This window comes from Eumetopias jubatus, unplaced genomic scaffold (genome assembly GCF_037043125.1).
Source record: "Eumetopias jubatus isolate StellerSeaLion01/CBP00866 unplaced genomic scaffold, mEumJub1_p1.0 scaffold_16, whole genome shotgun sequence".
Taxonomy (NCBI): Eukaryota; Metazoa; Chordata; class Mammalia; order Carnivora; family Otariidae; genus Eumetopias; species Eumetopias jubatus.
The window spans coordinates 82,955,872-82,982,745 of record NW_028274822.1 but is presented as its reverse complement, the minus strand read 5'-3'; the positions used below and the strand labels follow the sequence as shown (position 1 = coordinate 82,982,745).

Genomic DNA, 26,874 nt, shown 5'->3' with positions numbered 1-26,874 from the left:
TGAAACCTCAGACAGCTGTCACATGACTCTCTGCCTTGGGGGACGTGGGGACCGAAGCAGCCCTGACACGCTGCACCAGCCCCCAGCTGGGGACAGCGGGGGGGGGGGTGCTGGGAGCCGCCCCTGGCTGACGCTGGTCCACCCCCAGCGGTGGCCGGGACCGGAGGAAGGTGCCAGTGGGGCCTTCCAGTCTGGACGGGTGATGACAGACGCAGGTGCCAGGGGCTCGGATGGAAAGGGACCGGCAGCCAGGCTCGGCTCCCAGGCCCCGGCGCTGCAGCTTTGCGTGGGCCTGTACCCCCTCTCCGCTTCCCCTCTGGTTGGCCCCCTCCCTTTCCCCCTGCAGCTGGGACGTCACTTCTCAGAGTTGCCTTCCCAGCGCTCCCGTCTGCATGAGACCCCCGACACCGTTCTCACGGCCGCCACACTGTCCCCGCACACACGCTGCAGAGGACCACAGTCCACGATCTCATTTCTGGCACTGGGGGCCCGGTGCAGGGCAGCATTCTGTAAGACTCAGTGGGATGAACAGAAGTGCTCCCCACGGACCAGGCCCTGGGCTCTGGCTCAGCACCCACCTCCTGGGCGCCTTGAAAAGCCCCCGGGAGGGACGGTTTTTTCTCCTATTTTCAGAGGAAGCAGATGCAGAGACTCGAGACCCGGGAAGCAGAACCCAGGCTGGGTGATTCTCAAGCCTGTGCTTCTGGGCTCTTGACCTCTCACCGCCAAGGGCTTGGGTTTCTGGGAAGTACTCTCATCTGGAGGGTCCGGCGGCTTTCGTTCCAGAAGCCAAGGCTCCCAGGCAAGACACGGTAAAAGTAAACACTTGACGGGCAACTCGGAGAAAGTAAAAATGCTGACAGCACTCCTCTTCCGTCATTCTGCAAACCGCTTTGCAGAGTGGCGGCTGCCTGGATGGACACGGCCAGTGCTCCACGGACATCACCACCTGGCTGAGCAGAGGAGAGAGCCCGGAGCTGGGACAGCTTTTCGGACACAAGAAAGTCCAAGCCTGGGCTCCTCTGAGCAAGACCAAGGCGGACCTGCTTTTCAGCAGCCCCCAGAACCGCGGCTGCGCCAGCTGGGTACAGAGGCGGGGCGGTGCTGTCGTCCCTGATTTGGGGCTGCAGAGCCAGGGTGGGAGGCCCGGGGAGGGCAGAGGAGCCGGAATGCAGAGAAATGAGGCTAACTCCCAAACAGTTCCCAGAGAAACTGGGGTTTGGAGAGACGGAGTCTTGGGGACCAGAATGGACCAGACTGGTCTCCCAAGGACCCCGGGGCCTCTTTTGAAGGAAGGCTGAGAGCTGTTTCCAGGCCAAGCTGAGCAGGCTGAGCCAGGGGACACAGGCCCGCCGAGGGGCGCCCTGGCAGGGAGGGCATCTGTGGGTGGCCCCCAGGCAGTTCCAGGGCCCACCTAGCTGTGATGATCCAGCAGGACAGACCAGACCGTGCAGGGAAGACAAAGAGCACAGAAACTCCCCACAGGAGGGAATTAACTCGATGGCCCACTCACACCCCCCGGGGGGCTTGGCGAGCGCCCTCTAGGTTCCTTGACAGCGTGAATGCTCTTGAAGCGAGAAGGCAACTGGGGAAGTCTCTCTTGCCTGGCTAGGATTTCCCTGGTTTTGGCAATGAAGACCTTCTGTCCTGTTTCTCAAGAGGCCAGACCAGGGACGAGCCAGATTCCTGTGAATACTTAGTGGCTGCCTCCCCTGGCGGGTAGGGCACAAGACCCGGGCCCTGCCCTCAAAGGGCCTGCAGCCGTGGGCAGTGCCGGAGCAGTGACAGGCTGGGGGAGGACCCAAGGGAGAGCACCCGAGTCTGGGGTAGCTGGTGGGGACAGGTGAGCAGGGGTGGCCGAGGGGATGGGCTGGGGTGGGGGGACAAGGGAGAGGGAGTCCATCCCCTAATCTAGACAGCAGGTGGTGCCCAAGGAGCGGGTGGCTGCAAGGCACGTTTAAGAGGTGTGTGGGGGAGGGACTGCATCCAAGCCCTGATCCCCCCCGCCGCACCTCTGCCTCTTGGCGGTCCCCTCCCTCCACGACCGCGGGTTCTGCCACATGGCTTACTGTGGCCATTGGGGCAGCACTGAACATGTCTTCACGTGGAAGCCAGACCCACGTGTCTCTGGGGTTTTTCACCGGGTCTAAGATAGTAGGCTTTAAACTTTTCTTGGGTTAAGAATTCAGGGAGGCACATTTTGGACTTTTGAAGGGTGCTCCTGTGGGGTCAAGAACTCAAGTCAGCTCAGAGGGTGCAAATCAGGTGGAAAATGCCCCCGGAAGAGCCCAGACATCGGTGCCAGAGGCCGCTGGCTGTGCCCACCCTTCCTCTCCTGCCTCCCGAAGCTGGAGAGGGTTGAGGGCTCTGGACCCAAGCCGCAGCCCCAGCTCCTGTGCGAACCATGAATGGAAGCAGGGCTGTCGTCGGCATTCAGCAGCTTCCGTCCTTCTTCACAGGACCCAGGGGAAGGAGAAGATGGGGAGTGCAGTCTGCACTGCAGTCGCACGGCACACACCTGCCTTCGTCTGGCACCTTCCGGGACTATGCACCGCTTCACTTCCCCAAGCCTCGGTTTCCCACTTGTGCAATGAGAGTGACAGTCTCTGCCTTGGGGCTCAGCCGACATGCCACTGAGCTTGAGACTTCAAGTGCTTTGTCAACTGCAGGGTGACATGTGGACCTATGAGGCAGCGACGGTATGATCGCCTGGAATCTTTTTGGGGACCAGGAGAGGGGAGGGCTCCTGACAGTTCCCAAGGATGGGGTGCTGAGGCCCCAGTGGGTCGTTTTCATGAAAGCTGCAATTAAGGGGAAGTGGGGTTTATTAAGGAAGCTGGAGGGGACTCAGCCCTGCCTTCTGGTGATGCTCTAATTAGATTGCAGGGCCCCTTTTATTGGGCCGCTCAGCCAGAAGGCCCTGGGCTCGCGTCTTGCGCTGGAGCACTGGGTCTCCTGGGTGGCAGGTGATGGGGCAGACCTGGGGGACACACCTTTATGTTGCTGTACCAGCAGTGATGGCTTGTACAGTGTTTGCCAAGTGGCGGGCACCGGTCTCAGCCCTCACTTAATCCTTAGAACTCTGGTGAATTGGGACTGCTGATGCTCTCAGTTCATAGATGAGGCCACCGAGGCACAGAGAGGTCAAGGAGCTGGCTCAAGGTCATGCTGCGGGTAAGGGGCAGAGTCAGGATTTGAGCCCAGAGAGCCTGGCTCAGGGCTATGCTCCGAATGGGGAGTTCTGTATGGTGTGACCTTGTAGAAACCACTGGCCCTGTCTGGGTCTAGCTTTCTGAGCTGTAAAATCACAGGGGCTTGCTTTAGATCGGGACTCAGCAAACTTGATGTGAAGGGTCAGACGGTAAGTATTACAGGCTTGGCGGGTGGTACAGTCTCTCCTGCAATTATTCAAGTCTGCTGCCGCAGCAGGAAACCAGCACGGACCATATGTAAACCAGTGGGCGTGGCCGTGTGCCAATAAAACTTTACACAAACAGGCAGTGGCTGGATCTGGCCCCCGGGCTGCAGTTTGCCAACCCCTGGTTTAGAACATTCATGGCTCTTCTTCACCCCTTCCATTTTATTATATTCATGGTCTAATAATTTTCTTTATACTGATACACTTTTTTTTTTTTTACCTCCTTGTATAGGAGTTTGGTGACATCGTAGGTTTGATGAGCTACCTGTGCATTTGTATTTGCAACATGCATATGAAAATAAACTCATACATTACAAGTTTGCCCCTGGGCTGTCTAAAATCTTCTCGTGACCCCTGAAGCCTTCACATCATGCTTTGTGAGTCACGTTTACATATTACCTCAGGTCTTCAAACCCTGGGGTGTTGAGGCAGAGGATGAATATGTGGGGGAGCCAGGCCTTACACCCTGATTTTGAAAAGAGTGGTTCTGTTGTTTTCTATGTTGGGGTTCTGCATAAAGCTTTTGTTTGGAAAAAGGGGTCCTGTGGCCAAGAGAGTTTGGAACTGTCTAGGGGTGGCTTAAAAATGAACTTGAAAGTTCTGAGGTTTGAGCTAGGATTTACTGGCTCTACTGACGTGGTGCTGTGAGTCCCCCACATTGCTTCTTAGATTTCTTATTTTTTTTTTTTTGAAGATTCTATTTATTTATTTGACAGAGACAGAGAGGGAGCTCAAGCACAAGCAGGGGGACGGGCGGAGGGAAAGGGAGAAGCAGACTTCCCGCTGAGCAGGGAGCCCAATGTGGGGCTTGATCCCAGGACCCCAGGATCATGACCTGAGCTGAAGGCAGATGCTTCATCGACCGAGCCAGCCAGGCGCCCTGCTTCTTAGATTTCTTACAGAAAGGCAGATGATTTCCCATTATGCCTTTGGCTCGGCCCTCTCTCGTGAACCTGAAGCTCTTCATCTCCCCCTGATGGCTTATGGTCATCTCCAACATAATGCACATTTACACCCCAACTCCTGGCGTCCCCCAGGCCAGCTCCAGCACAGGCTCACTTCTTTCTTCCCATTGCACAAGCCCCAAACCATGGGGTCAACCCTGGCTTTGCAAACCTCAGAGCTGAAATTCAGTCCATCCCATGGGCTCCACTTTCCACACGTCTAGGACCTGCCTGCCTGTCAACTCCTCTGAGGGGCTGAGTCACCCCCGGCCCCCAGATTACTGCAGTGGCCTCTGTACTCACGTCGCTGCTCTCCTCCCCGGGCTCTGCTCACATGCCATCCCCTTAAGGGGCCCTCCCTCAGCCCCTCTGGACACCCTGTACACTCGACAGCCTCAGTGGCCCTAGAGCAGGAGCTACCCGCAGGCTGGCTGTCTCCCCACCTCTGCCATCAGCTGGTCGGGACCAGGAGTGTCGTCTGCTGAGGTCACTCCTGCTCCCCGGTTCCCACGGCCCAGCCTCGTGCACAGCAGGCTCCACAAACACGTTGGCCGCACAGACCAAGGTGTTTTAGGTTCAAACCGCGTTGGCGCCGTGGCTCTATGAGGTCCTGGGGATGAAGCCAAGGGCTCAGCCCTTGGGAGCCGACGGTCCTCGAGGGAGTGTCGGGCCCCCCCCCATCACCCCCACCCTCTGCCCTGGAGCCCTAGGAGGGCAGGTCAACGCCTGGCATGAGCCACAGCATGTGCCCAGGGCACATGATGGCATTTGATGATATCAAACACCCGCTCCCCCCCCTGCCCCGGAAAAGCCCATCATCGGTTCATGGCAAATAGGTGTCGAACAGGAAGAGTCTAATCAGGGGGAAAAAAAGACAGGGTGCCTTTCGTTCAAGCTGCCCCGAGTTAGGGATCCAGACCCAGCACATGCGAAGCCTTCCCTCCCGAGCCCCAAACTCGCCTGTAACCCGGGGACAGCGGCACAGTCCCCTGCACAGGGGTGAGGAGAGGACAGTGTGGCCAACAACCCTCCTCAGGGCCAGACTCTCGCTCACCCTGGAGAGGCAGGGGACCGCCAGGTTGGGGGCTCGGGCTTCCGGCAACGTGAAGCTGGGCACAAGTCCCCGTGCCAGCCCCCTGTGTGGTGTCATCTGGGGGGATGCTGCCTGCCTCCGTTTCTACACATCCCATAAACCCACCTCCCACAGCTGCTGGGAGGTCAAAGTGGGGTGCGTTCAGTCCATCAGATATTGCCAGACAGGGGATGTGGTGCGCACAAATCATGGCTCCTGCCCTCCCAGGCTTAGGCTCTGGTGGGGTGGGGGTGGGGGCACAGATCGGAAACCGCGACACAGATGACCATCTACACCTGGGACACGTGCCGAGCAGGAGTTTGGGTGTGACCAGAGCTTCCGGGGGGAGAGGGGGTCTGGTCATTGCTGGGAAGGTGCCCAATTCAACGGCTGGGGTAAATATGGGAGTATCTTATGAAGCAAGTATTCCGTTAATCTTTTATTAACAATATTTCCGACAAAAAAAAAAGTGCTACATAGTCTTAGGGAAGACCTGCAAAAGAGAAGCGGGGAGGGGGGACCTTCCGCAGGAGGGGAGAATGTGCTCTATTTCTGCAAGGTGCATGCGCCAAAGGGTTAAAGTCATTTCCATTAAAATTTAAATTTCAGCAGGCGTTCACTCTCCCTTCCCCGTCCTTTGAACGTTTGACTGGCAACCATTTCATATTTCAATCTCGGCAGAACAAATTGAATTAGATGTTGAAACCAAACTCGGCTCTGTTCACCAAAGCCTGCATGCTCGGCTTGCACTAATCCTTTCCTAGATGCTGCGGAGCACAGACAGGGGCTGCGAGCCGGCCTGGCCACAAAAGACGAAAAAAGCAAGCCGAGGAGGCAGCAAAAGAGGGAAAACAGGCGGGCGAGGGCCACTGGAAATTGTCTTCTGCCGGCCACGCGGGTCTTCAAGCCCAGGACACGGACCCACATGTGGATCTAGTTTTTGGCCTCAAATCCCCCGGTGCCCTGCTAAGTGTTTGATGAATGAATACACGGGCTGAGGATGAGGGGCTGGCCTTGCGGACGCCCCTTCCTGCTCCATGTGTTGATGGTGGCTGCTGCCCGTGGCCAGGGCCCCCGGCCGCCTGCACGCCAGCAAGAGCCCTTCCTCACACAACGAAGTCTGGGGCCTGGTCTAGAAGCAGTGACCCAGGGGCCGGAGCTCGGCTCTCAGAAGAGACGATTCTACCGTTGATAGTGGCACCCCTGCCTGTGGCTGACCCCCCCCCGGATCGCAGTGTTGGGAAGAGACCCAGCCATACCAGGGCCTGCGGAAGGTCTCACTTGTTTCCCACACGTGCTCCCTGGAAACCGTCGGCTCATCTTCGGTCTGGCTTTGTGCATGGAATGACCAGGTGAACAGATGTCCCCACTCGGCCTGCTTTGGGGCTTGTGGGCAGAGGGCACCCTCTCCAGGCCACCTTCCTGGATGCGGGGACTCCCCATCCTGCCCCATTTCTCTGAGGTGGGCCCAGCAGGCCTGCTGTGCGCACGCCGGGCTCTGACTTCCTGGGGCATCCGCGGGTGTAATGCCCCACACTTTCCTCTTTGTTAAATAATAGCAACGATCATGATAGCCATGATTTAGTGTCCCCTAGGCTTGCCATAGTCTGCTAAATGCTTCCTACCCATGATCTTTCATTTAATTTTCAAAAAAATCCTACCAGGCTGAAATTCTTCTCGTACCCATTTTAAAGATATGGAAGTTGAGGCAGGAGACGCTGAGACCCTGTGCGCAGGTTGCACAAGCAGTGGGTGGTGCGGCTGAGACTCCCCCCTTCCAGGTCTTCCTGGAACCAGGGCCCGTGGCTTCTGCCCACCCCTCCAGCTGCAGTGCAGCCCACTCTCACTGAGCTCTGTGAGACCCCCCTGTCTAATCCCCCGTCCTCCACCTGCAGGCAGGAGCCAGGATCCTCCTCACCCTGGGCTGTCTGTACAAGACCTTCCCCCAGCGAGGCCCAGGGGCCTCGGTGGTCTCTCCTCCTTCCCTAAGCCCGGCTTCATGTCCTTCCCACCCTTCAGCGTTCCTTGGGGCTCACACCCATGGCTGCCCCCATAGACTGCCAAGCTTCTGCAGGTCCCCGGGGTCTCCATCTGCTCAGCCTTCTAGAGCCCCGTGTGCACAGACCAACCAAACTTCTGGCCTCCCACCTCTGCTTCCGTCCGCGCCTCCTCCCTGCCTCCCTGCAGGGAGGCCCCCACAGCTCCCCATCTCCTCACTGTGCCTGTCGGGCAGTTCCACAGAGGGGATTTCAGGCAGAGCCAGAGGCCAGGGGGTGACGACACCCCCCAACTGGAGGCTCTTGGGGAGGCAGTGGTGTTACCAGAGTCCAGGGCTGGACCCTTGGTGGGGACCCGGCACGGGACTCAGGGAAGGGGGAGAAATGCCCTGCCTTCTCTCCTCCGCCAGCCCCCAGATGCCCAATAGTGTCCACCTCTGGCCAAACCCAACTGGCAGCCTGTTGCCAGGGGAATCCGGGAAACCAGCCTGCAGGGGTCAGGCCCCGAGAATCGCAGCCGGCGTTCCTGCGTGTGTGTGTGTGTGTGTGTGTGTGTGTGTGTGTGTGTGTGTGTGGCCGTGGGGCACACGGAGGGGGGCGGGTTCCAGTTCCGGCCTCTGCAAACGGCCGGCCCCACAGCCTTGTCAGCTCAGGTGCCCCCTCTGGCCCTGCCATCACCCCTGGCCCTGTCCAGCCACCAGCACCTCTTCCTAGCTCCCCCTGACTATCCAGGGCCCACAGACCCCTGTAAGAAATGGCTGAGTCTACATGTGCATGAGCATGCTCACCTAGCCCCAGAGCTGTACCCCTCCTTCAGCACCCCCTATGGTTTATTCTCAGTTCTTTCCTAGATCGACTTATGTCCTAGTGTCACTTCTTTTTTTAAAGACTTTATTTTTGCTAGAGAGAAAGAGAGAGGGAGCATGTGCGCACAAGTAAGCACGGGGGGGGGGGGGTGTCAGAGGAAGAAGCAGACTCCCCGCGGAGCAGGGAGCCCGATGCGGGACTCGATCCCAGTACCCTGGGATCATGACCTGAGCCGAAAGCAGATGCTTAATTGGTTGAGCCCCCCAGGAGCCCCCTATTGTCACTTCTAACTCCTCCCCACAAGCTCCCCTCTGCAGCTTCCAGGCGGCTCCCCTTCCTCCAGGGTGGAGAGGTGGTATCCCTCCTCTGCCCCGGTGTACTTTACCTAGCTTCACCTGACCCTTACCTAGCCGTGCTTTACCTTCTTCCAGAATCATCACAACGGTGGTGGTTCCTATATAGAATTACGATTGTGTGAGTACCTCCTGGCCATTCAAGGTGGCAGTCATTTTCAAAGGGGAAGGACAGGGCTCGGGCCGCTCCCTGCACTAAGTGCTGTGACTGAAAGGAACAGGGGTAGGGACGTCTGAGACAGGGGTGTGGGTGCAGGTCCGGGCACGGGAGAGAAGCAGAGTGTAGCTACTTCTGACAAAGTGGTAAGGGACTGTCTCTGAGTGAGGAAGGAGAATTTAAACTAAGATCTCAAGGGGAGACTAAAAAAAAAGACAGTCAGGAAAGATGTGGGGGAAGGGGGGTCCCAGGCAGAGGGAAGAGCAAGTGCAAAGGCCCTGGGGTGGGAGTGCACTGGAAAGGCCAGCACAAAGTAAGGGAGGGACGAGTGGCAGGGCCTTCTTACTGGGTGAGGAGCGTGACTTAATTCCAAGTGTGTGGGGGACCCTGAAGGGTTTTAAGCTATGACTTCCATAATCCAGTGCATGGAACCAGCTGGATCCCTCCGGCTACTTGTGGAGAGTGCAGTGCTCCTTGGTTAGGGGAAGGGAGATGAGGGTGGCGTACACCATGGACGTCCTTGGTGGCATGAAGCGGGGGTGATGGGGCACCCTAAGATCTCCAGACAGTGAGCCCCCAGGGTGGGGGGCAGAGAGGCCAGGTGGGTCAGGAAGGAGGGAAGGGGACCCAGTCTCCCAGGCTGGAGAGCCTGCACTTGGCACCCAATACCAGGCTGCAGGAGTTGGCGGATCCTGCCCTGGGAACGTTCGAGTACTGTCATCCGCGTCAGTTAAGTGGGTGCCAATGAAGCCCCCTTGTGTGCCAGGCTCACGGGTCTGATGACTTCCAGTGGGGTGACTACACCCCCACCAGCGGCCTGGCTCTGGTGGGTGTGGCAATGTGGATACAGACTGCATGTTCAACCAGAAAGACCCATGGGCCCCTGAACAGGACGAGCGGTGGGGAAGAATGGGGTGGGGGGCTCCAGTCACACCCAAGACCCATGGCAACTGAGGGACCTGGTGACCTGAGGGGCTGGCCTGGGTGAGGTTTGACACTGACCCCGCCGTACAGCCCCCACCTACATGCGGTGCTCACACCTGATGTCTGTGGGTACAGCCTGTAGAAGCCGGGGAGCGAGCCACTCTGGGTGTGGCCTTTTGTCTCTGTTCCTTCCCAGGGAGGAGGTAGGACTGACTAGGAAGCACCTGCCCCGTGGAACTCTGCTGGGGTTCCAGGCCACTCTGCAAACTGGATGAAGATTGGAACCTCCTTCCACCAAAACACACAGACCAAGTTCTATGCAAAGTCAGAAGGTTCCGGGACTCTCACCTGGAGCCCCAGCCAGAGGTCCCAAATTAAGAAGGAAACAGAAGTGCTGATGGGCATTTCCTCTGGGCTTTACTTGGATTGACTGAGACAGTCACACACCAGGAAGGCACAATACCACCCCCACTGGACAGGAAGAGGAGCTGAGGGTCAGAGGGGACCTCACTGGTCTGAGGCTGCACAGCTGGGAACGGTGAGGCTGGGATTCAGACCCAGGTCAGAGGATCGAGCGGCTCCTTCCTCCCCACCAGCCTGCCTCCTGGCCCTCCCCCTGGGGGAGGCTGTATTTGCAGGCTGGAGTAGGTGTGTGCACTCGGGTGCCCCAAGCCTGGGATAAGCCTTTCGACGGGGCTGGGATGCATTTCACAGAGTCCTCCACCCATGAGCAGGGGGTACCCGCCATCAGAGATGCATCTTAGGCTCAACCGGCTGGCATCTGAGCTTCGTGAACGGCTCGGTGGCTTCCCCAGCCCTGGGGTCAGCCCCTGCTAGTCAAACCAGGGCTCGAAGCCCCCTGGGGCAGGACAGAGGCCAGGCCCCCAGCTGTGAGCACTCCTGCAGATGGCCGTAGGTGGGAACTCCGGCTAGCAGCCCTGGAGGGGAGGGTAAGAACAGAAGCTTCTGAGCCGGTGCTCCACCGCAGCTGGGGTATTTCATGGACTAACGCTGCATGTTTTTCTCACTAAAACCGTGCGGGGTGGGAACAGTTTGTGAGGCAGACACTGGGCCCAGGGAGATTAGGTAACTGGGCCGGGGCCCCCAGCCTGTGTGGGGCAGAGAGGGGGCTTCCTGCCCCGACAGCCCAGCTGCGCAGGAGCGAGCCCCCGAGTCCCTCTGTGCCCCAACCGCCTGACCAGCAAGGTGGGGCCCTGTCTCCCCATCTGGGAGCAGTGGACGGCCAGGCTGGGCGGCGGGGGGGGCGGGGCAGGTCCCCTCTGAACTCGGGCTGGGGCAGGGTGGGGGCGCCTGCGCTCCCACCTGCCCCCCCCAAAACGGCGCTCCCCACCCCCCCTTCCCAGCCCACATGGCGGGAGCGCAGAAGCCGGAGCGGCTGTCCCCAATCCCCAGGGCCCTGAAGCCACGTACCCTCTCGGTGCCAGCTCGCAGCTGAAGGGTTTGCTCCTCACTGTCGTTTTCACTGTCTTCCAGATGCTCCAGGATCTCGTCCAACACCACAGACCGCTTTTTCTTCGGGGGCTCTGTGGGAGCCCAGATGGCAAGAGAGGAGGAAAGAACAGCGGAGAGGGGTGGGAGGCGGGAAGAGAGAAATGGCAGGAAGGGAGAGGGACCAGGATGAGCAAAATGGAGGGCGGGGAGGCGAGAGAGGAAACAAGGCACCGGGAGGGAGGAGAGCGAGCCAGAGGAGGGGGCACGAGGGACCAGAAGCCAACACGGAAGAGAAAACACGAGAGAGGAGAGAGAAACACGGACAGTCAGTCTCAGGCTTCACCCAGGGCTGCCTCTCTGGCTCGGCCTGCCACCCCCTCCCCGGCTTCCACCCGCAGAGGAAACGGCTCCGTTTAGGAAGGGAGTGAGGAAGGCCTCTCCCAGCAGCCTAGAGGTCGATGATCTCTGCCTGGCTTGCCAGGAGCGTAACACTTCAGAGAGGATGGGTCAAGCAAGGGCAATAGCTGGGGAAACAAGTAGAAGCTTCTGCAGCTTTCCTCGAGGTTGCAGACTCTTAATGGTATAGTATGCGGCTGATAACAGCAGGTGCTCAATAAATGTTGGGTGAAATCATGCTCCGAGATTCCAGGGGAGGCACGGAGGGAAGAACAATACGAGGTGGCTCTGGAGAGGAGGGGCTATTTGACTTGGACTTTGAAGCATGCAGAGGAGTTCTCTATGAGGAGAGGGGAAGGGGGTGTAGACACACAGCATGACCAGAACAACGCACAATGGGCTCAGCACACACAGGCCCTCTGGGCCCCAAACACTCCTGAGGACCTACTATATGCTACAGCCCTACTCCTCTCACCAATCCTGCAGGTATGTATGATGATTGCCTCTTCCAGGGGAGGGAGCTGAGCCGCAAACAGGGTTAAGTCTAAGGTTACTTAGCTAGAAGTGCTGGAGGCAGGATTTAAACCCAAGCAACGCCAAAGCCACCGTCTCCCCACGTCTCATGGGAGTCTCCGGTGCTGGCTAGGGAGTGCCAGGGAGACAGAGGGGGTAGGAGAGGGTGAGCTGGTCCCTTTGGCCTTCCCGGGAGGGATGTGGCAGGGGGAGGCTGGGCTCAGGCCTGGCCGTCCCAATCCCGTCCTCAAACACCTCCTCCGTGAAGTCTTCCAGGGGGACAAACAGCCCTGTGATCCTGTCTTGACTCCCCACTAGGCCGGGGGCTCCCGAGGGCATGTACCTCACGTGGGTCTCTCCAGAGCCCGGCCCGGCCCCTGGCCCAGACATGCAGAATCCTGGGCCTCTTGGAGAAGGTCCTGGGCTAGTGACTTGGCCTCTCTGAACCTGTTTCTTCACCATGTTCCTCCCAAGGCGACCGGGGCACTGACCCTGTCTCATCTTCTCCACGGCTACCTGCCTGATCCAGGCACTTTCACCTGAATCCCTGTTCCTGCCACCCCCACATGGCTGGGTCCAGTCTCCACAGAGCAGCCCGAGCGAGCCTTCTAGAACAGGTGCTACCGCTTGGGGTCTCAAGCTCCTATGGCTTTGCAAAGCAGGGCAAGGGAATCCTGAGTCCTCTAGTGGCATGACTTGAGCTGGCCCCTCTGGGCCGGTGCGTTGCACGCCCACTGCAAAACCTCTGCTCCTGCAGGGCCGATCCCCTGTGTTTGAGCCCCAGCTCCCGCGCCCCCTCCTCAGATGCCCCCCCCCCCCGCTATCATGGCACTTCTTCGTATGGGAACGGAGCTGTCCCGTTCACTGCCTGGCACCTAGTGGGTGCTCACTAATGTGTGCCCAGTGAGGGAAGAAGTGAATGGAGTGGGAAGGCGGGGACGCAGAGAGGCTGGGGAAGCTGTGGGAGGCTGCCCCCGGGGCTCAGGAGCCTGCAGGCCTGTATCCATCATTGTTAGTCATGGAAAGGGAGAGGGGGCAGGACGGGCGGAGGAGGGTAGGGGCGGCAGTCCCTGGCTCAGACACACGCCTCCTCTCCTCGCTGCCTCCTCGACGCTCTTGGTTTCCTTACAATCGCCAGGCTTTGGAGGTGCACAATGGCCTCTGAAAATTGAATTTGTGGGCAGGTAATGGGAGCTGGGAAATAGAAGAGCAGCAAAATAGGGCCTGTGAGCCCGTCACGTACGCCCCCTCCTAGTTACTAACAATGGGGGTGCGAGCTCCTGGGCCGGGCGGTGGAGCCGTGGCCTTGACCTTCAGAGTGTCTCTTGTCTTCCCCGCTGCCTGACCGCTCTGAGGCACTGGCAGGGGGGCCGGTTTCTGCCTATGCCTCCTGGGGCTCAAGCTCTCAGCCAGTTCTGCTCCCCCCCGACTTCCGCCTCGGCCCTCTGCCCCGAGTCCGGGGTATCTCTGGCCTGCAGGACGGCGGAAACCTACTCTGCCCTCCGTCCCAGAGTCTGCTCTCGAGGGGCACCCGGGGGGGATCAGCACCTGTGGCTCCTTCATCTCAGCCTCCGTGGTGCTGTCTCACCTGGGGAAAAGCTGAAGCCGTCAGGATGGCCACCAGGCCATGCAGGGGGGCCCGTCACCTCTGTGAGCTTCCGGTTACACTCACCCCTGCACACATGCACGCACATGGACATGCATGCACACAGACATACACGTACACAGACACACATGCACGCGGCAACTGCCACCCAGGGCCCTTTCCTGGTTGCTGGCCCCCGCCTCTCCCACCTCCGGGCCTTGCACCTGCTGTTTCCTCTGCCTGGAGTGCTCCTTTCCCGGGAGCCACGCGGGGCCTCACCTTTTCAGGGAAGTCTCCCTGATCTCCTTGTTTAAAACCACAAGGCCCCCCAGCGCCCCTGCCCTCCTTCCCTGTCCGTGCTCCTCCGTGGCATCCACCCCTGTGTTTTACTGCACAGCTTACTGTCTGCCTCTCCCACTGGGATGCCGGCTCCAGGAGGAAGGGGTGTCTGTCTGTACGGTCAAGGCCCGCACCCTCGAGGCCTAGAACAGCGCACGGCACACAGCAGATGCTGAGAGTACTTGCTGGCCAAATGGACGGATGGCAGGGACAGATGAGATTGAAGAGCTCAGGTTGCTGAAGGACACACAGAAACAGGGGCTGGACCAAAAGAAGTCCTCCTCCATTCACGTTTTCATCTCCTCACAGCAGAGACTGGGCAGTGCCTGCTCTGGGTCGGGCCTGGGAGTGAGCGGGACAGGCCCCGTCGAGGGCGTTCCTGGTCCAGTGAGGGGAGATGGGGAAGGAGACAGAACCATAACCCAGGGCAGGATTAGCTCCATGTGGGCGGTCAGGGAGGCTTCCTGGGAGGAGGCGAGAATGTAAACGTGGCCACCCCAGGTCCGGCCCTCTCACGCCACTGTCCTAGTCTCACTACCGGCAGGCGGCTGTGCTCATGGCTTCACGGCATCTCCCACTGTCTGAACCAGCGGGCACCTCTCAACTCGGCCCCGCGGCCCCATGGGCCCCAGCCATGCTCAGTCTGCTTGGGAGCGGGCCTCGCTGTCTTAAAGGCTTGTGAACCAGTTCGTCCACGCCTGTGCCTGGGATGCCGGCCCTGTCCTGGGCTGCACTCCCGCCTTCCTCTGAGTCACTGGGTACCAGACACTCTCTCCTCCTCTGCAGCCACTTGACAATCACTTAAGAGCCAAACATCCCGTGACACAGCCGTGGCAGAATGAGAGAACCCATGCCACCCAGAGCTGGGCTCCAATCCTATGCTTCACCTCCCCGGTGGTGGCGGGACCTTCACCCCTCCGAGCCTCAGCTCCCCCTCCCGGGACAGGCAGCGGGGCCAATCCTACAGGAGGCCCTGGGGCAACGGATAGGTGATGGGCTACTGCAATACAACAAACAGGGGCAGGGTTGGGAGGCACCCAAGGGGTCAGCTGGCTGGGGAAACTGAGGCCCAGAGGGAGGGGGATGCAGCCGGCAGAGGGACACACAGGCAGCGCCTCGGCTGAGTCTCAGGAACCCCTTGCAGGAACGGGTGTCATCATCCCCACTTCACAGCTGGGGAGATGGACGTGCAGGGCGAAGCGTGCCCCCCCAAGGCGCCCAGCTACCACAAGGCCGCCCTGGGGTTCAGCCTCAGTTGTCCTGTTTGCAGGCCGCACATGCTGTCTGGGTTGTGCCATGTGGCGTCTCAGGGGCCCTAACTCAGGGCAGAGGGCATGGCCAAGGCTCCCCAGGAGCCTGACACTGAGACAGGTGTGTGGTCACCACGTCTGGCCTTAGGATCACACACACTTGGCTTTGGCACTTCCCCAGCTGTGCGCCCTCCGGTGGTGGGGGGGAGGCAGTGGATGCCAACAGGGCGGGGACTGTCATAGGACGGCCAGTACATAGTAGGTGGTCAACGAATAGCTACTGGGTAAATGAATGAAAGCATTTGGTTTGTAAAGGCTGAAAAGGTACGGTACCCATTCCCCACCCCAGGTTGGGAAACAGGGGGATCCACTGACCCCTACGGGGCGAGCGGCATAGGAAGCAGGTCAGCGACTGGCTAACTCCATGGTCTTGCAGGTCAGACAATCTGAGGTCCCAGCTCTGCCGCCTAATGGCTCAGTGACCTTGGACAAGTCACTTCGGCTCCCTGGGTCTTGGTTTCCTCGTCTGTACCTGGGGGATGAGAACAGGACCCGTCTCCCGGGGCAGCCGTGAGCATCAGCAAGTCTGTGCACGGAGCCCCGCAAGCTAAGGGCTCGGCACTCGGGAGCCGTGACTGCTCTCGTGGGCCTGGGGCATCTGGCTCAGGTCAGGCCCCCAAAGCCCCCACCTAGGGGACGCATCGGGCCCGAGTGCCCACCACACGACACCCAGCACCGCCCACCGGCCCTGCTGCGCACAGAGCACCCTGCTTGCAGGAAGCAGCTGCTGAAATCCCACTTCTCCGACATCAAAAGCCTCAGTGAGTTTTCACCAAACAAACATAATGCAGAACCGAAGAAAGGTGTAAAATAAATAAACGAAACAAGCTGTGCATTTTCGTTCAGCATTACAGCTGCACCCGAAGATAAACAACAAGTGAATGTCACCAAACATCAATACCCGAGAAATTAACTTGACAAAAAACTCAGCCGTCCCCCAACAACCCCCCAGTCCTGCCCCCGTCCCCGCCCCCCCCTCCTCCAACCACCATTTTGCATTTCTGGAGTTCCCATCTAATGATTTTATTTTTCAATTAATTCCTTGACAGAATGCCAGCCCGCGTCTCTCTCCCGGCCCCGCCTGGCGCTGTCGCCCCGCGTGGAAGGCACAGGCAGGCGGACAGAAAGGCGCGAGTGGTGGGCGGGGGGCCACCAGGAGGGTGAGCAAAGCGGGGGACGAGGGAATTCTGAAAGGGCCCTGAGAGGAGCAGCGTGGGCAGCCAGGGGATGCTGGCGCCAGGCTGCCAGGATTGGGGCCCGCCACTCGGGGCTGGGCCGCCTGGGGCAAGGAGCCTCGCATCTCTGTGCTGCGCCCCTGCACTTACTGAGCGGTAGCCCGCTCGGACGGCACCTGGGGCTCCAGGAGGGTAAACGTACTCAAGTCTTTCTAGCAGCGCCGGGTGCGCCGTGAGCGCTCAGTGAAGGCTGGCCCATCTTAGGCTCGGTGATGGACGCTGCTGCCGGATTCTGACCTGCGGGCAGGTCACTTCCCCTTCTTCACACTGGGGGCAGAAATGGTAGCCCTGGGCCGGTGCCGGAGCCACTGTGGGTGCCCCATCCTGGTGGCTGCTTGCAGCATTAGCGCGTGGCTCTGGCCACTGGGGTATGCGTGGCCCTGGCCCGGGGCCGGCTGGAAGTGTTGGGGACGTGAGCCCCTGAGAAACCCTCCCCCAGGGAGGTGTGTTAATGGGGAGTTGGTGGACACATGTCCCAGCCCCCTCGACTCCCAGGGGACAGCTCTGAGGTGTGTGCCACACAGAGCTTGGAGGGCCCCCGGTGCGCGGAGCACCAGCTGCCTAGGGTGGGGCCTGCTCCCTGCAGCCCCCTGACAGACTGGTCCCATTTCCTCCCCACTCCTCATGAGCTACCTGGGCTCACCTCCAACTCCACGTCTTAGGATCTGCCCCTGGGGAACCCACACCAGGACACCATGGCTATAGGTGACCAAAGGGAAGGAAGCCTCCCACGTGACAGGCCCCCGATAGAGCGTTTGAATTTGCCAAATGATTTAAAATTTAAAAAGCTAGTTACTAGTATGCAAACAAAGGGGAGATGCTACACAAGAGTCTCTATTTCTAGTTTCTCTGGAAACTGGCTGACCGGCCACCATGGGCCCATGAACGCACCTGAACGTGAGCACCTGCTATCTGCCAGGCCTGGGGTTGGGACCACAGCCGTGGAAAAAACTCCAAAGGATATTCTGAACGGCCAGCCACGGTGGCCGTGTCGGGGCCCCAGGGTGGGCAGGGCCCAGGCAGCTGAGAGCAAGCTGAGAAGCAGAGGAACACCGCTGTATTCCTTGGGCCTCTGCGTCCCAGGCACCTGCTGGCTCTGAGCGGCAGGCTGGGTGTGCACTGGGAGAAACCCTACAGGCTGCGTGACATTACTGTCCGGGTGAGCAGTGGCTCTAGGGAAGTCACCTGACCACACTCCCCCAGTCACACCAGTGATGCCTAGGGTCCTGTGGCTCAGTGGCCCGCCCTGCAGTGGAGATACTAGCATGGCGCCCCCCACAGGAAAGAGCTCTCTGCAGAAAAGGCATGAACAGACAGAGCCCCCACCTACCTACAGCGGCGGTCTTCATGCCCAACTGCCCGACAGAATAATCTAGAAACTACTGAGGCCGGGACCACCCCCACCCCCCACCCCCCGCCAAGAGGTTCTGATGTGAATGGCCTGGGGGTGGGCGCTGGCTCCTGAGACTGATGATCACTGCCCTTAGGAGTCACCACAGTGCTAAGGGCTCCGGCTCGCTGGGAAGCAGGAGACTGCGTGCGGCCTCGTAGGTGGCCCTCGCTCTGCGCGTTCCACGCAGCTGGCCCAGAAGCTCCCCATCCACAGGGCCTGGATTATCGTGGATTTAGCCCGTCGTAGGGCCGTGGGGCCGGGCTAAGCCCCGGGGCTTTCAGGCTCCGTCCTGCATCTGTTTGCATTAGTTACAGATGCTGGAGAGGCCGGTATAGGCTGGAGAGGACAAGGGGTGGCCAGGTGAAGGTGACTCACTGTAGTGGAACAAAGAAAGGAAAAGGAAGCAGAACAGTTGGAAGGCGTCCCCCACTCCCCTGCCTCAGGCCTGGAGGGATCTTTCCATTTCTAGTAGTGGCTTGATGGGCACGAGCCTCCTGTCCCCCTCCTCTTGGTACAGCCCTCCGCTGGGAGTAGAGACTGGAAGGGAGGACGTGTCCTCGGGGCCCAAGGTGGAAGGAAGTCTGCACCGGATGTGGATGTGCGCAGGCCTCAAGCAGCCAGGCAGGCACGGGAGGGGAGATGATAGGGTGGGCCGTGGACTGCGGCAACTTGGCCCAGATGCCCTATGGGCCCGTAGCACCAGGGTGGTCAGACCCGATTTTTCCAGAGGCTAGAATCTCAATTTTTCAGGTCAAACCTTCTGATAGCAAAATAGTGGCCATTCATTTAAGAAAAAATTTTATAGGCAAAATAAAGATCTGCAGCTGAGCTCAGTTGATAGCTCACCTGCGCAACCTCTGATTTATGGTCTCTCTCTTCTCTGTCTACAGAACCCCACTAGTTTCACTCGTGGCCACGAAGCAGGAACAAAAACCTCCCCGTCTGTCTTGCTTTTCGTGGGTTTCTCTGGCCTGGGCCAACCGACAACTCAGAAGCAAAATCGGCCGCCCCCTGCCACCAGCCACAACCCTGGAGGGAAGCCCACCCTCCTCCCGCCCCTCTTTCCAGCACTCTGGTCCCCAGGTCCCCGAACCCCTGTCCAATCCGGGCCTGGCCCCTTCCCCTCCCAAGTCGCTCTGAAATTCTCCTTCTGTCAGTTTAATTCTGTGATCGATGAGGAAGAGCAGGAGAAATGGCCCGGCACAGCTGGTTTCCCCGTTAGCCCTAGCAGGGATTCCTGGCCTCGCTGGCGACGGCTGAGTGAAATGTTTGCGGAACGCAGAGAACACAAGTCAATAACAATTTAGCTGGATTGGGAGCAAGTACCTTCCCCGCACGGACAGCCGCTCCCGGGGGAAAGGGAAGAGAGTGCAGGATATTGCTGAAGCGCCTGGAAATATTTCCAAAACACCACTGTGAGAGGCTCGGGGCGGGGCGTGGGGCAGGAAGGAGGGAAGAGGAGGAGGGGAGATGGCCTGGGGACACCTGCTCCCGCCGGCTCCAGGCCCCTCCAGCCCCCTCCAGCCTCCCCAGCACCTCGGCAGGCAGAAGCATTCGGCTGTCTGAACGTGGATCCCTCCCCGCTGCCAGCCATTTGCACCCTTGCTGGCAGCTGCCGCCCAGGAGCTGCCTGACCAGGACCATTCCCGCTTCTCCGTGAGTCTTCACTCGACTCTGCCTCCTCCAGCTGGGATGGCTGGGGGCGCTCAAGAAAAGAGCTGGTCTCCGAGCCAATTTCAACCTCTCCTGGTGCCCCCCAGAAAGGACGAAACCCAGCGCTCTGGCCAGGGAAGGCAGTGCCCTTCCGAGAGGGCAGGGGTAAGACGCCTCTCAGGCCCTGAGGTCGCTGTCCCCGCGGTGGCAGGTGGGACAGTCCCCCTCAGCTGCTTCCTGCTGGGGCGCTCGATGCCTCTGGAGGAAGGGCTGCCTGCCTCTGTGAAGCCTTGAGGAGGGAACGAGAGGCACCCAAATGGAGGAACAAAAATGTGGCAAGGGGAGCTTCCAGGCACCTTCCGTCTCCAGGGAGCTGAAAGATCCACAACAAAGGGATATTCTGAATAATAAATTCTGTGACTTCACATACTTGCTTGAACTTTCCCGACTGTGATTTTTAAAGCCCGATGATTATGTTTTCATGGCCAAGATCAAGAAGGCATATTTGCAAGGGCTGGCGTGGGGATAACGGGCTCTCCTGGTGCCCGATCTTTTGAAAATGTGCTGTCCTAGGAATGATTAAGTTATGGAAGGGGGGGGGGTTTGGTGAACTGTTGCAGGCTTTAAATATCATCTGTATGCTGATGACTTCCAAATTTATATCTCAGCCCAGACTTCGCCCCTGAGCTCCGAACTCATAGATCTATCGGCTTGACATCTCACGGGGAGTCCTAATAAGGTGGCTCAAACCCCACGTGCCCCCCCAACCCCCACCTGCTTTTCCCAGCTTCCTGGGCTTCATCATCACGAGGCACCACCACCCTTGGAGTGGCTCTGAGCAGAAATCTCCACACTGGCCTTAATTTCCCTCATGCCTCCCAGGAGCAAATTAGGCTGGCTCTACCTTCACCGCATAGGCCCAATCCACTACCTGCTTCTCTCCATCCCCCGGTCTTTGTCCCCACCCAGGCCACTGCCCCTGCTTGCTGGGAGGACCATGATGGGACTCCTACCTCCATTCTTGCCCCTCTACGATGCATGCCCCATAGCACAGGGAGGAAGAGGTCTGACAGTGTAAATCCTCCCTTCTTAAATCTTCGAGGGACTTCCTGCTTTATGCTGAATAAAAGCCAGGCTTCCTGCCAGGCCCCACAAGGAGCCCTGCTGGCCTCTCTCCAGCTTTGTTTCCTAGCATTCTCCATCCTGGAACTGTTCTCTAGCCATGGTGGCCTGTGATGACTATGCTCCTGCCACAGGGCCTTTGCACCTGCAGTCCCTGTGCCTGGAATGTCGTCCCCCCTCACCCCTCCCTGGATCTTGGGCTGGCTGGTTTTTTCCTCCCATCACAAAAACACTGACTCCTTGGAAAGACTTTCTGGGCCAGGGCTGTGCCAAGATGAGGGGGAAATCTCTCCACTCCTCCCCACCCCTGAGGAGCATCTTGCTATCCTTTCTAATTTCCTGCATAGGGCTTGCTATTATCCTAACTTTGTTATTTATTTTTTCTTTTTGGTCATCTGTCTCTCCCCCTGAAATATCAGCTCCGCAAGGGCAGGGGCTTTCTCTTTGGTTCACTGCTTGGTCCTCAGGGTTGAGTAAGGCTTGATCATGAGGTGGTCAGTGCAAAGTTGAGCACATGAATCAATGAATGAATGAACAGAGTAAATGAAGGACAGAACAATGGGCCTCCTTCCCAGGGAAAGCTGGAGTTCTTAAGCAGAGACTTCAGTTGGGGGGGGGGGGGCGGTAAGGGTGTGGCCGTGATGCTTCTAGAACTGTATACTCTCTGAGAAAGGAGAGCTCATGGTAGGGGGAATTAGCCATCGCCGTGGCCCTTAGATAAAATAAGGGCAGCTATTTCTCGAGTCCCAGGGGCTGCATACTTTTTCTGTAAGCGGGGAGACAGTAAATAGTTTCGGCTTTGCAGCCCACAGGATCTCCGTGGCAGCCCCTCTGCTCTTCCCTCACAGTAAGAGCACGCGGCCCGACCGACCACGGGAAAAAACGGGCACGGCCATATGTCAAAAAAACCCTTTATTTACGAAAACAGGCTGTAGGCTGGATCTGGCTGTGGGCTCTGGTTTGCAAGAGCTGCCCTACCTGGATTGGGAGGCCAGGTCCAATAAAGGGGAGGAGATTTGGGATCTGGGGACTTCTGCGGAATAGGGCACGGTGAGATAGGGTTGGCTGTTCAGTGTGCAAAGCTGTGTGCCCTCCGGCAACTCACTAGACCTCTCTGGGTCTCAGTGTGCACCCCAGAAAGATGGGAACAGCACTTCTTTCCAGTGAGCTGGGAGGCTTAAAATGGGACGGCGTCCCCGAACCCCTCGGCCGTGTACCCCATGCAGAGCGGGTCCTCCACTCAGCCCTCTCCCCTCCTCTTCTCCTGCACCTGACGTGGTCGCTAATAAGAAGTCACGTGACTGCCTCTTTCAGACTGGTGGTGTGTCCAGGCTCGAGGTGGGGGAACAGCTGGCTTCAGGCCGAGCAGGGCTCCAGGGCTGGCTGCACAGCTGACGGTCTAGCAAGGGCTGGCGTGGGGATAACGGGCTCTCCTGGTCCCTGATCTTTTGAAAATGTGCCGTCCTAGGAATGATTAAGTTATGGAAGTGGGGGTGGGGTTGGTGAACTCATCTCCCTGTGCCCTGGTTCCCTCCTGTGAGCTGACAGTGAGGAGGGACTGAGCCGACTCCTGCACCGTGGCTGCTGGAGATGAGATGCTCGGTCAGAATGGGCCCTTCCAATGATCGTGTGTGTCCGGCCCACAGACAGTTAAGGAGTGCCCACTCTGTCCTAGATGCGGGGCCACACAGGGGATGCGGAGATGGGCCCCGTGCCCTGGAGGGCAGAGGCTCGTGGGGAGAAGAGACATCAGATAATTGCACATGGGAACACAAAGTGGCAGGAGAATGGGGCGAGGGGCACGATGGGGGAACTGAGCAGACAAGGGGTACCAGGGAGAGGGCCAATCTCTGACACTCTGGCTGATAGCTGCGGGTGAGGGGGGGCCGGGGTCGGGCTGCCAGGACGAGGGCACCAGCAAGTCAGGCCCCTTCCCTGGCTGGTCCCCAGCTGGGGGGTGGGCAGTGTGTGCTGGAGGCTCGTGACCCACCGGGACGGGCACCCATCCGCACCCGGAGAGCGCAGATCTCCTGCCCCGGCCTGGGCCGGCTCGGGCGGGCGGGGGAGGCGCCACTGCCATCCGCTTGCCATGCCGGTCATGTCTGCGCTCCCGGCTCCGGGGGTGAAAGGTGCAACCGCTAACCACAGCCCATCAGTCCTCGCAGCTGGAATAAGACAACGGCGGGAAGCAGAGCCGCGCTCCCGGCCCAATAAAAGCCTGTTTGCCCGGGCCTCCCTGGCTGTGCGGGCTCTGAAACAGAGGGTTCTGCGGGCGGATTGCTTCTCTACCATTATATTCTCTCGGTGCCACTCACGGGTATCGCGGCCTGCCGAGGCCCTGAAAGCTTCTCGATGCCTCGACCCTGCTGGTTTGTAACATGCTCGGGAAGAAAAGGACACAGCCAGTGGCCGACTTTCCTCTTTCTTCCCTCCTTGCTCTCTCTTTTCACCCTCCCGCATGTGAAGCGCTAAAGAACAGCACTTCACCTACCGGGGCCCACGAGGTGCAGAGGGGACAGCTGGTTCTGGGCCAGGAGGGGAGGCAGGGCAGGACAGGGGCGAAGGGAGGACGGCCGTCTTGCTGTTCCCTCTCAAAGCGCCTGTCTGGTGTCAAGACTCGGCAACTTTGCCAATGACATTCAGAGACCTGCTCTTTGCTGTTCAATGTGATGGGCGTATCGTAGGAAAACGTAATACCCTGCCATCTTACGGGGACAAGGGATAGGAGGATGGCTTCCAGAGGGTGGGGATGCCGGGGGGTTTCAAACAAGCCTCTCTGGCTGCCAATACAGGAGCCCCGGTGAGCGGCGAGCACCAGGCTGGGCACGGAGCACATCTAGGTCCTACACCTGCGTCTGAAGGCAGGGCATTCCGAACACCATCTCCCCAGCGAGGAATCCTCCCCTCCTCCTCCTCGATGCTGTGTACTCAGCGTCTACTGTGTGCCAGTATGTAGCATGGGGCTACACACTCAAGACACGGGAGACGGGCTTGCATCCAGAGTCAGATGCAAATGCACCGTCCTGGGCGCTGCCACGTGCTGGGCAGCTCCATTCTCTCACACACGCGGACACACACACACACACACACACACACACACACGCACTCGGTTATCGCCCAGCCTTATAAAAACCAGGGCTCCTCTTTTGTCTCTCTTCCTTGTCCTGAGCACATCCTCCCTCAGCCTGGCTTGACTGGGCGGCCCCGAGAAGGAAGAACTGGGGAAGTGACATGTGTTGCACGCTCACTCGTGCCAGGAGCATTAGAAGCATCATCTCCTTGAGCCCCATGGCTCCCCAGAGGAGGTGGGCACCCTCGTCCCGCCGTATGGATGACAGAGCTGAGGCCGAGTGCCGTGCCCGAAGACAAAGAGCAGGTATGGGGACACACCCCCGGGGCTAAGCGGAAGGGGCACCGGTGCGCACCCGCTGATACAAAGACTCAGTCCAGCAGGATGGCCAAAAGCCCAGGTCTGGCTCCTGACTCGGCCGCTAGTAACCGGGTGCCCCCTTGGGCAGGGTATCTGCCCTCTCTGTGCCTCAGTTTACTCATCTGTGAAGCAGAAGCTCATGACGGTATTTACCTCCTAGGATTCTGCAGGATTAATACCTGCAACTCTGTCGATAACACCTGGCACGGAGTAAGGCTTAACAGATGAAAGTTGTTATAGCAGTAATAATAATTAGTCTTAATCTAGCCTGACGTATATGGCGCCGTCCACCTTCACCTAGGCTCATCAGGGACCCATGGTTGGAGAGACGGGCTGGTTGCAGGGGCTGTGGAGCTCTGGGTTTGCCAGCTAGCTTCGTGCCTGGGCTTGCTGAATGGTTGAAACGACTGCCTGTCATTTCCCGGCCCACATTCCACGGGGAGCCCTTTGTTGTGGCCTTGGGGCTCGGGCTGGGCAAACGGGGCTGGGGCCTCCACCTGAGATCTAAGTGCCTTCCTGGCAAAGCCTGGCGTGGAGGGAGGAAACTGGGCATGGGTCCCACCTGCCCTCGGAGTCTGCCAGGGCCCTGGAAGCGCTGAACAATGCGGATTTTGACACAAACGAGCTGGGTATTTTTCGCCACGGGGAAGGGGCAGAGCAGGGAAAAGGGTCCAGCCAGGAGAGCAGGAGGCCAGCAGCCCTATTCTGAACATTTAGGGCTGCGGGGGCACCGCCCGTTCCCCAAAGAGCTCAGACAATGGGGTGGGTGGGTAGGAGGGACTGCGGGCTCCAGAGCACCTGTTCTGGGCCGACTTGTCAACCCGCCCCTCACCCCCCAGGGTCCAGCTAACGTGGGAAGGACGGATGGAGCCGTTGCCCTGAGTACAGGGTGCTTAAGACGGACTGTACGAGCTGGAACCTGGCTTTCACCATTCACGGCCTGCGTGACCCCAGGCAAGCAAGTTCATCGCCTCCTCCCTTCATCTGTAAAATGGGAAGACACACACCTCTACCTCGGGAGTGCCCTGCGGTGGGGGGAGTGCCCTGTGGGCGAAAAAACCCAACAAGGCAGCTTCTGATGCTTTTGTTACTCACAGATCATCTTCAGGACAATTTTATAAGGCGGTGGGTGCCTTGGTTAGCCTCCCTGGTTGGTGAAAGGGGAAACGGAAGCCCAGAGGGCGCACTGACGCCTCCTTGGACACTTAGCCAAGGAGCAACAGAAACCGGGTCTCCTTGACTACAAGGTCAACGCTCTCTCCTAAAGCCAACCTTTTGGGGACCAGGAGCTTACGGGAAATCTGGTGACAACAGATTCTCTTGCCAGAGACGTACACACGTGCACATACACGTGCATGCGAATGTATGCACGCACAACCCCCCCCCCCCGATGACATTTCTGGGTGTTCACAGCTCCTCTGAGGCCAGCCCTAGACTAGGATCCACGAAGACAAGGTTTCACGGATTCTAGGGTACAAATCCCTGTGTCTTATCTTGCTATGTTCTGGAGAGAACATAGCTTTCTTTTGTTTTCCGAGGATTATCATGTGTTTCTTTGAGAAAGAGTGCTGGGAAACAACCGACCGGGAATGACTTTACTCTCAGGCTGCCTTTCTGTCGCCTCTTCTCGAACCCAGACAGGTGAGGCCAGTGTGGAGGTTTGACACCCAGGCGAGCGCGCGTCTGAGACACCCCTCCAGATGGGAGGCCTCCCCTCAGCAAAGCTGGCCGGCCCCCCACCCCAGCCACACCCCTGCTGTTTGTGGGCAGCACATGGGCTGGATATTCTCCGGTGCCACCCCATCCAACCTCTGCCCTGCTGTCCCCTGGCAGGTGTCCCTAGGGGACCTGGCCCTCCGGCTTACAGATGCAATGGGCCAAGGGGAGACCCCGAGGGGAGCAGAGGTGGGAGGGGAGGGAGCTGCAGGCATTTTCCCACAGCCCCCGCCCCTGCTTTGCGGAATTTTCCGGCACTGGCTGTAGCCCTCTATACTAGGGGACTGAGTAAGTGTCCGCAGGCCCTGCTCTCGATGGACCCCAGGAACATCATTTCCTCCCCGCCTGTCCCTATAAGCCCTGGGGATGGGAGGACTGCTCCTCACTACTGCTCACCTCTGCCCCCTGCCCTCACCTCTGCATTACAGGCTCTTCCTGCCAACCCCTGGGGTAAATTCTGTTCCCTGCTGGGACCCTGCCCATCTGCCCTTGATGTGGGCAGGGTCTGTCTGGTAGCACTTATTTCCGCACACTCGGTTAGCTCAGAGCTCATGACCCCTTCCAGAACCTGAGAGGGCAATGTTCCTCCAGGGGGACTCAAAGGGGGTCCAAACACAGAGCTGGGCTGACCCTCAAAACCGACCTCGGGGCTCTCCTCTCACCTTGCACTTGAGCTTTCCCGCCTATAAGTGGGGACATGGTAACGTGCACCCCACAGGGCCTTCTATGAGGACATGCTGCATCAGTTCCAGAGGGCCACCTGACATTTTCCATCATCATCTATTATTCATCCCCTCCATTTCTGGAAGGGACCCAGGAGAGTCTACATTCAGGGTCTGGATGAGTCAGGATGAGGGAAGCCACGCAGGAAACACTCATACACCCCGGATCAAATAAAGGCCCCAAACTTCCGGAAAATGGCATTTGCTAGTACCAGGCAGAACAGGGCAGCGGGGTGGGCTGGGAGGCTCTAGAGCTGGCCTGGGGTTCACATCTGCCCCTTTCCAGCTGCGTGACCGCGGGCGTGCCTCAGTTTCTTTGTCTATAAAATGGAGACA

General features: G+C 58.9%; 1 protein-coding gene across 2 annotated transcripts in view; it reads right to left on the bottom strand.

The window, feature by feature from the left end:
• The window catches only part of RBM19 (RNA binding motif protein 19), a 136,914-nt gene that overhangs the window by 5,688 nt on the left and 104,352 nt on the right, over positions 1-26,874 (bottom strand). Inside the window, exons 24-25 of one of the 2 annotated variants that reach the window (XM_028116644.2) lie at positions 11,104-11,216; positions 10,523-10,610 (exon numbers count right to left, since the gene is read on the bottom strand). In XM_028116644.2, coding sequence (XP_027972445.1) covers positions 10,602-10,610; positions 11,104-11,216 — 122 coding nt within the window. In that variant the 3' untranslated portion in view covers positions 10,523-10,601. Of the gene's footprint in view, positions 1-10,522; positions 10,611-11,103; positions 11,217-26,874 lie in introns of those variants that run through there. The other variant, XM_028116643.1, reaches the window with a different exon arrangement.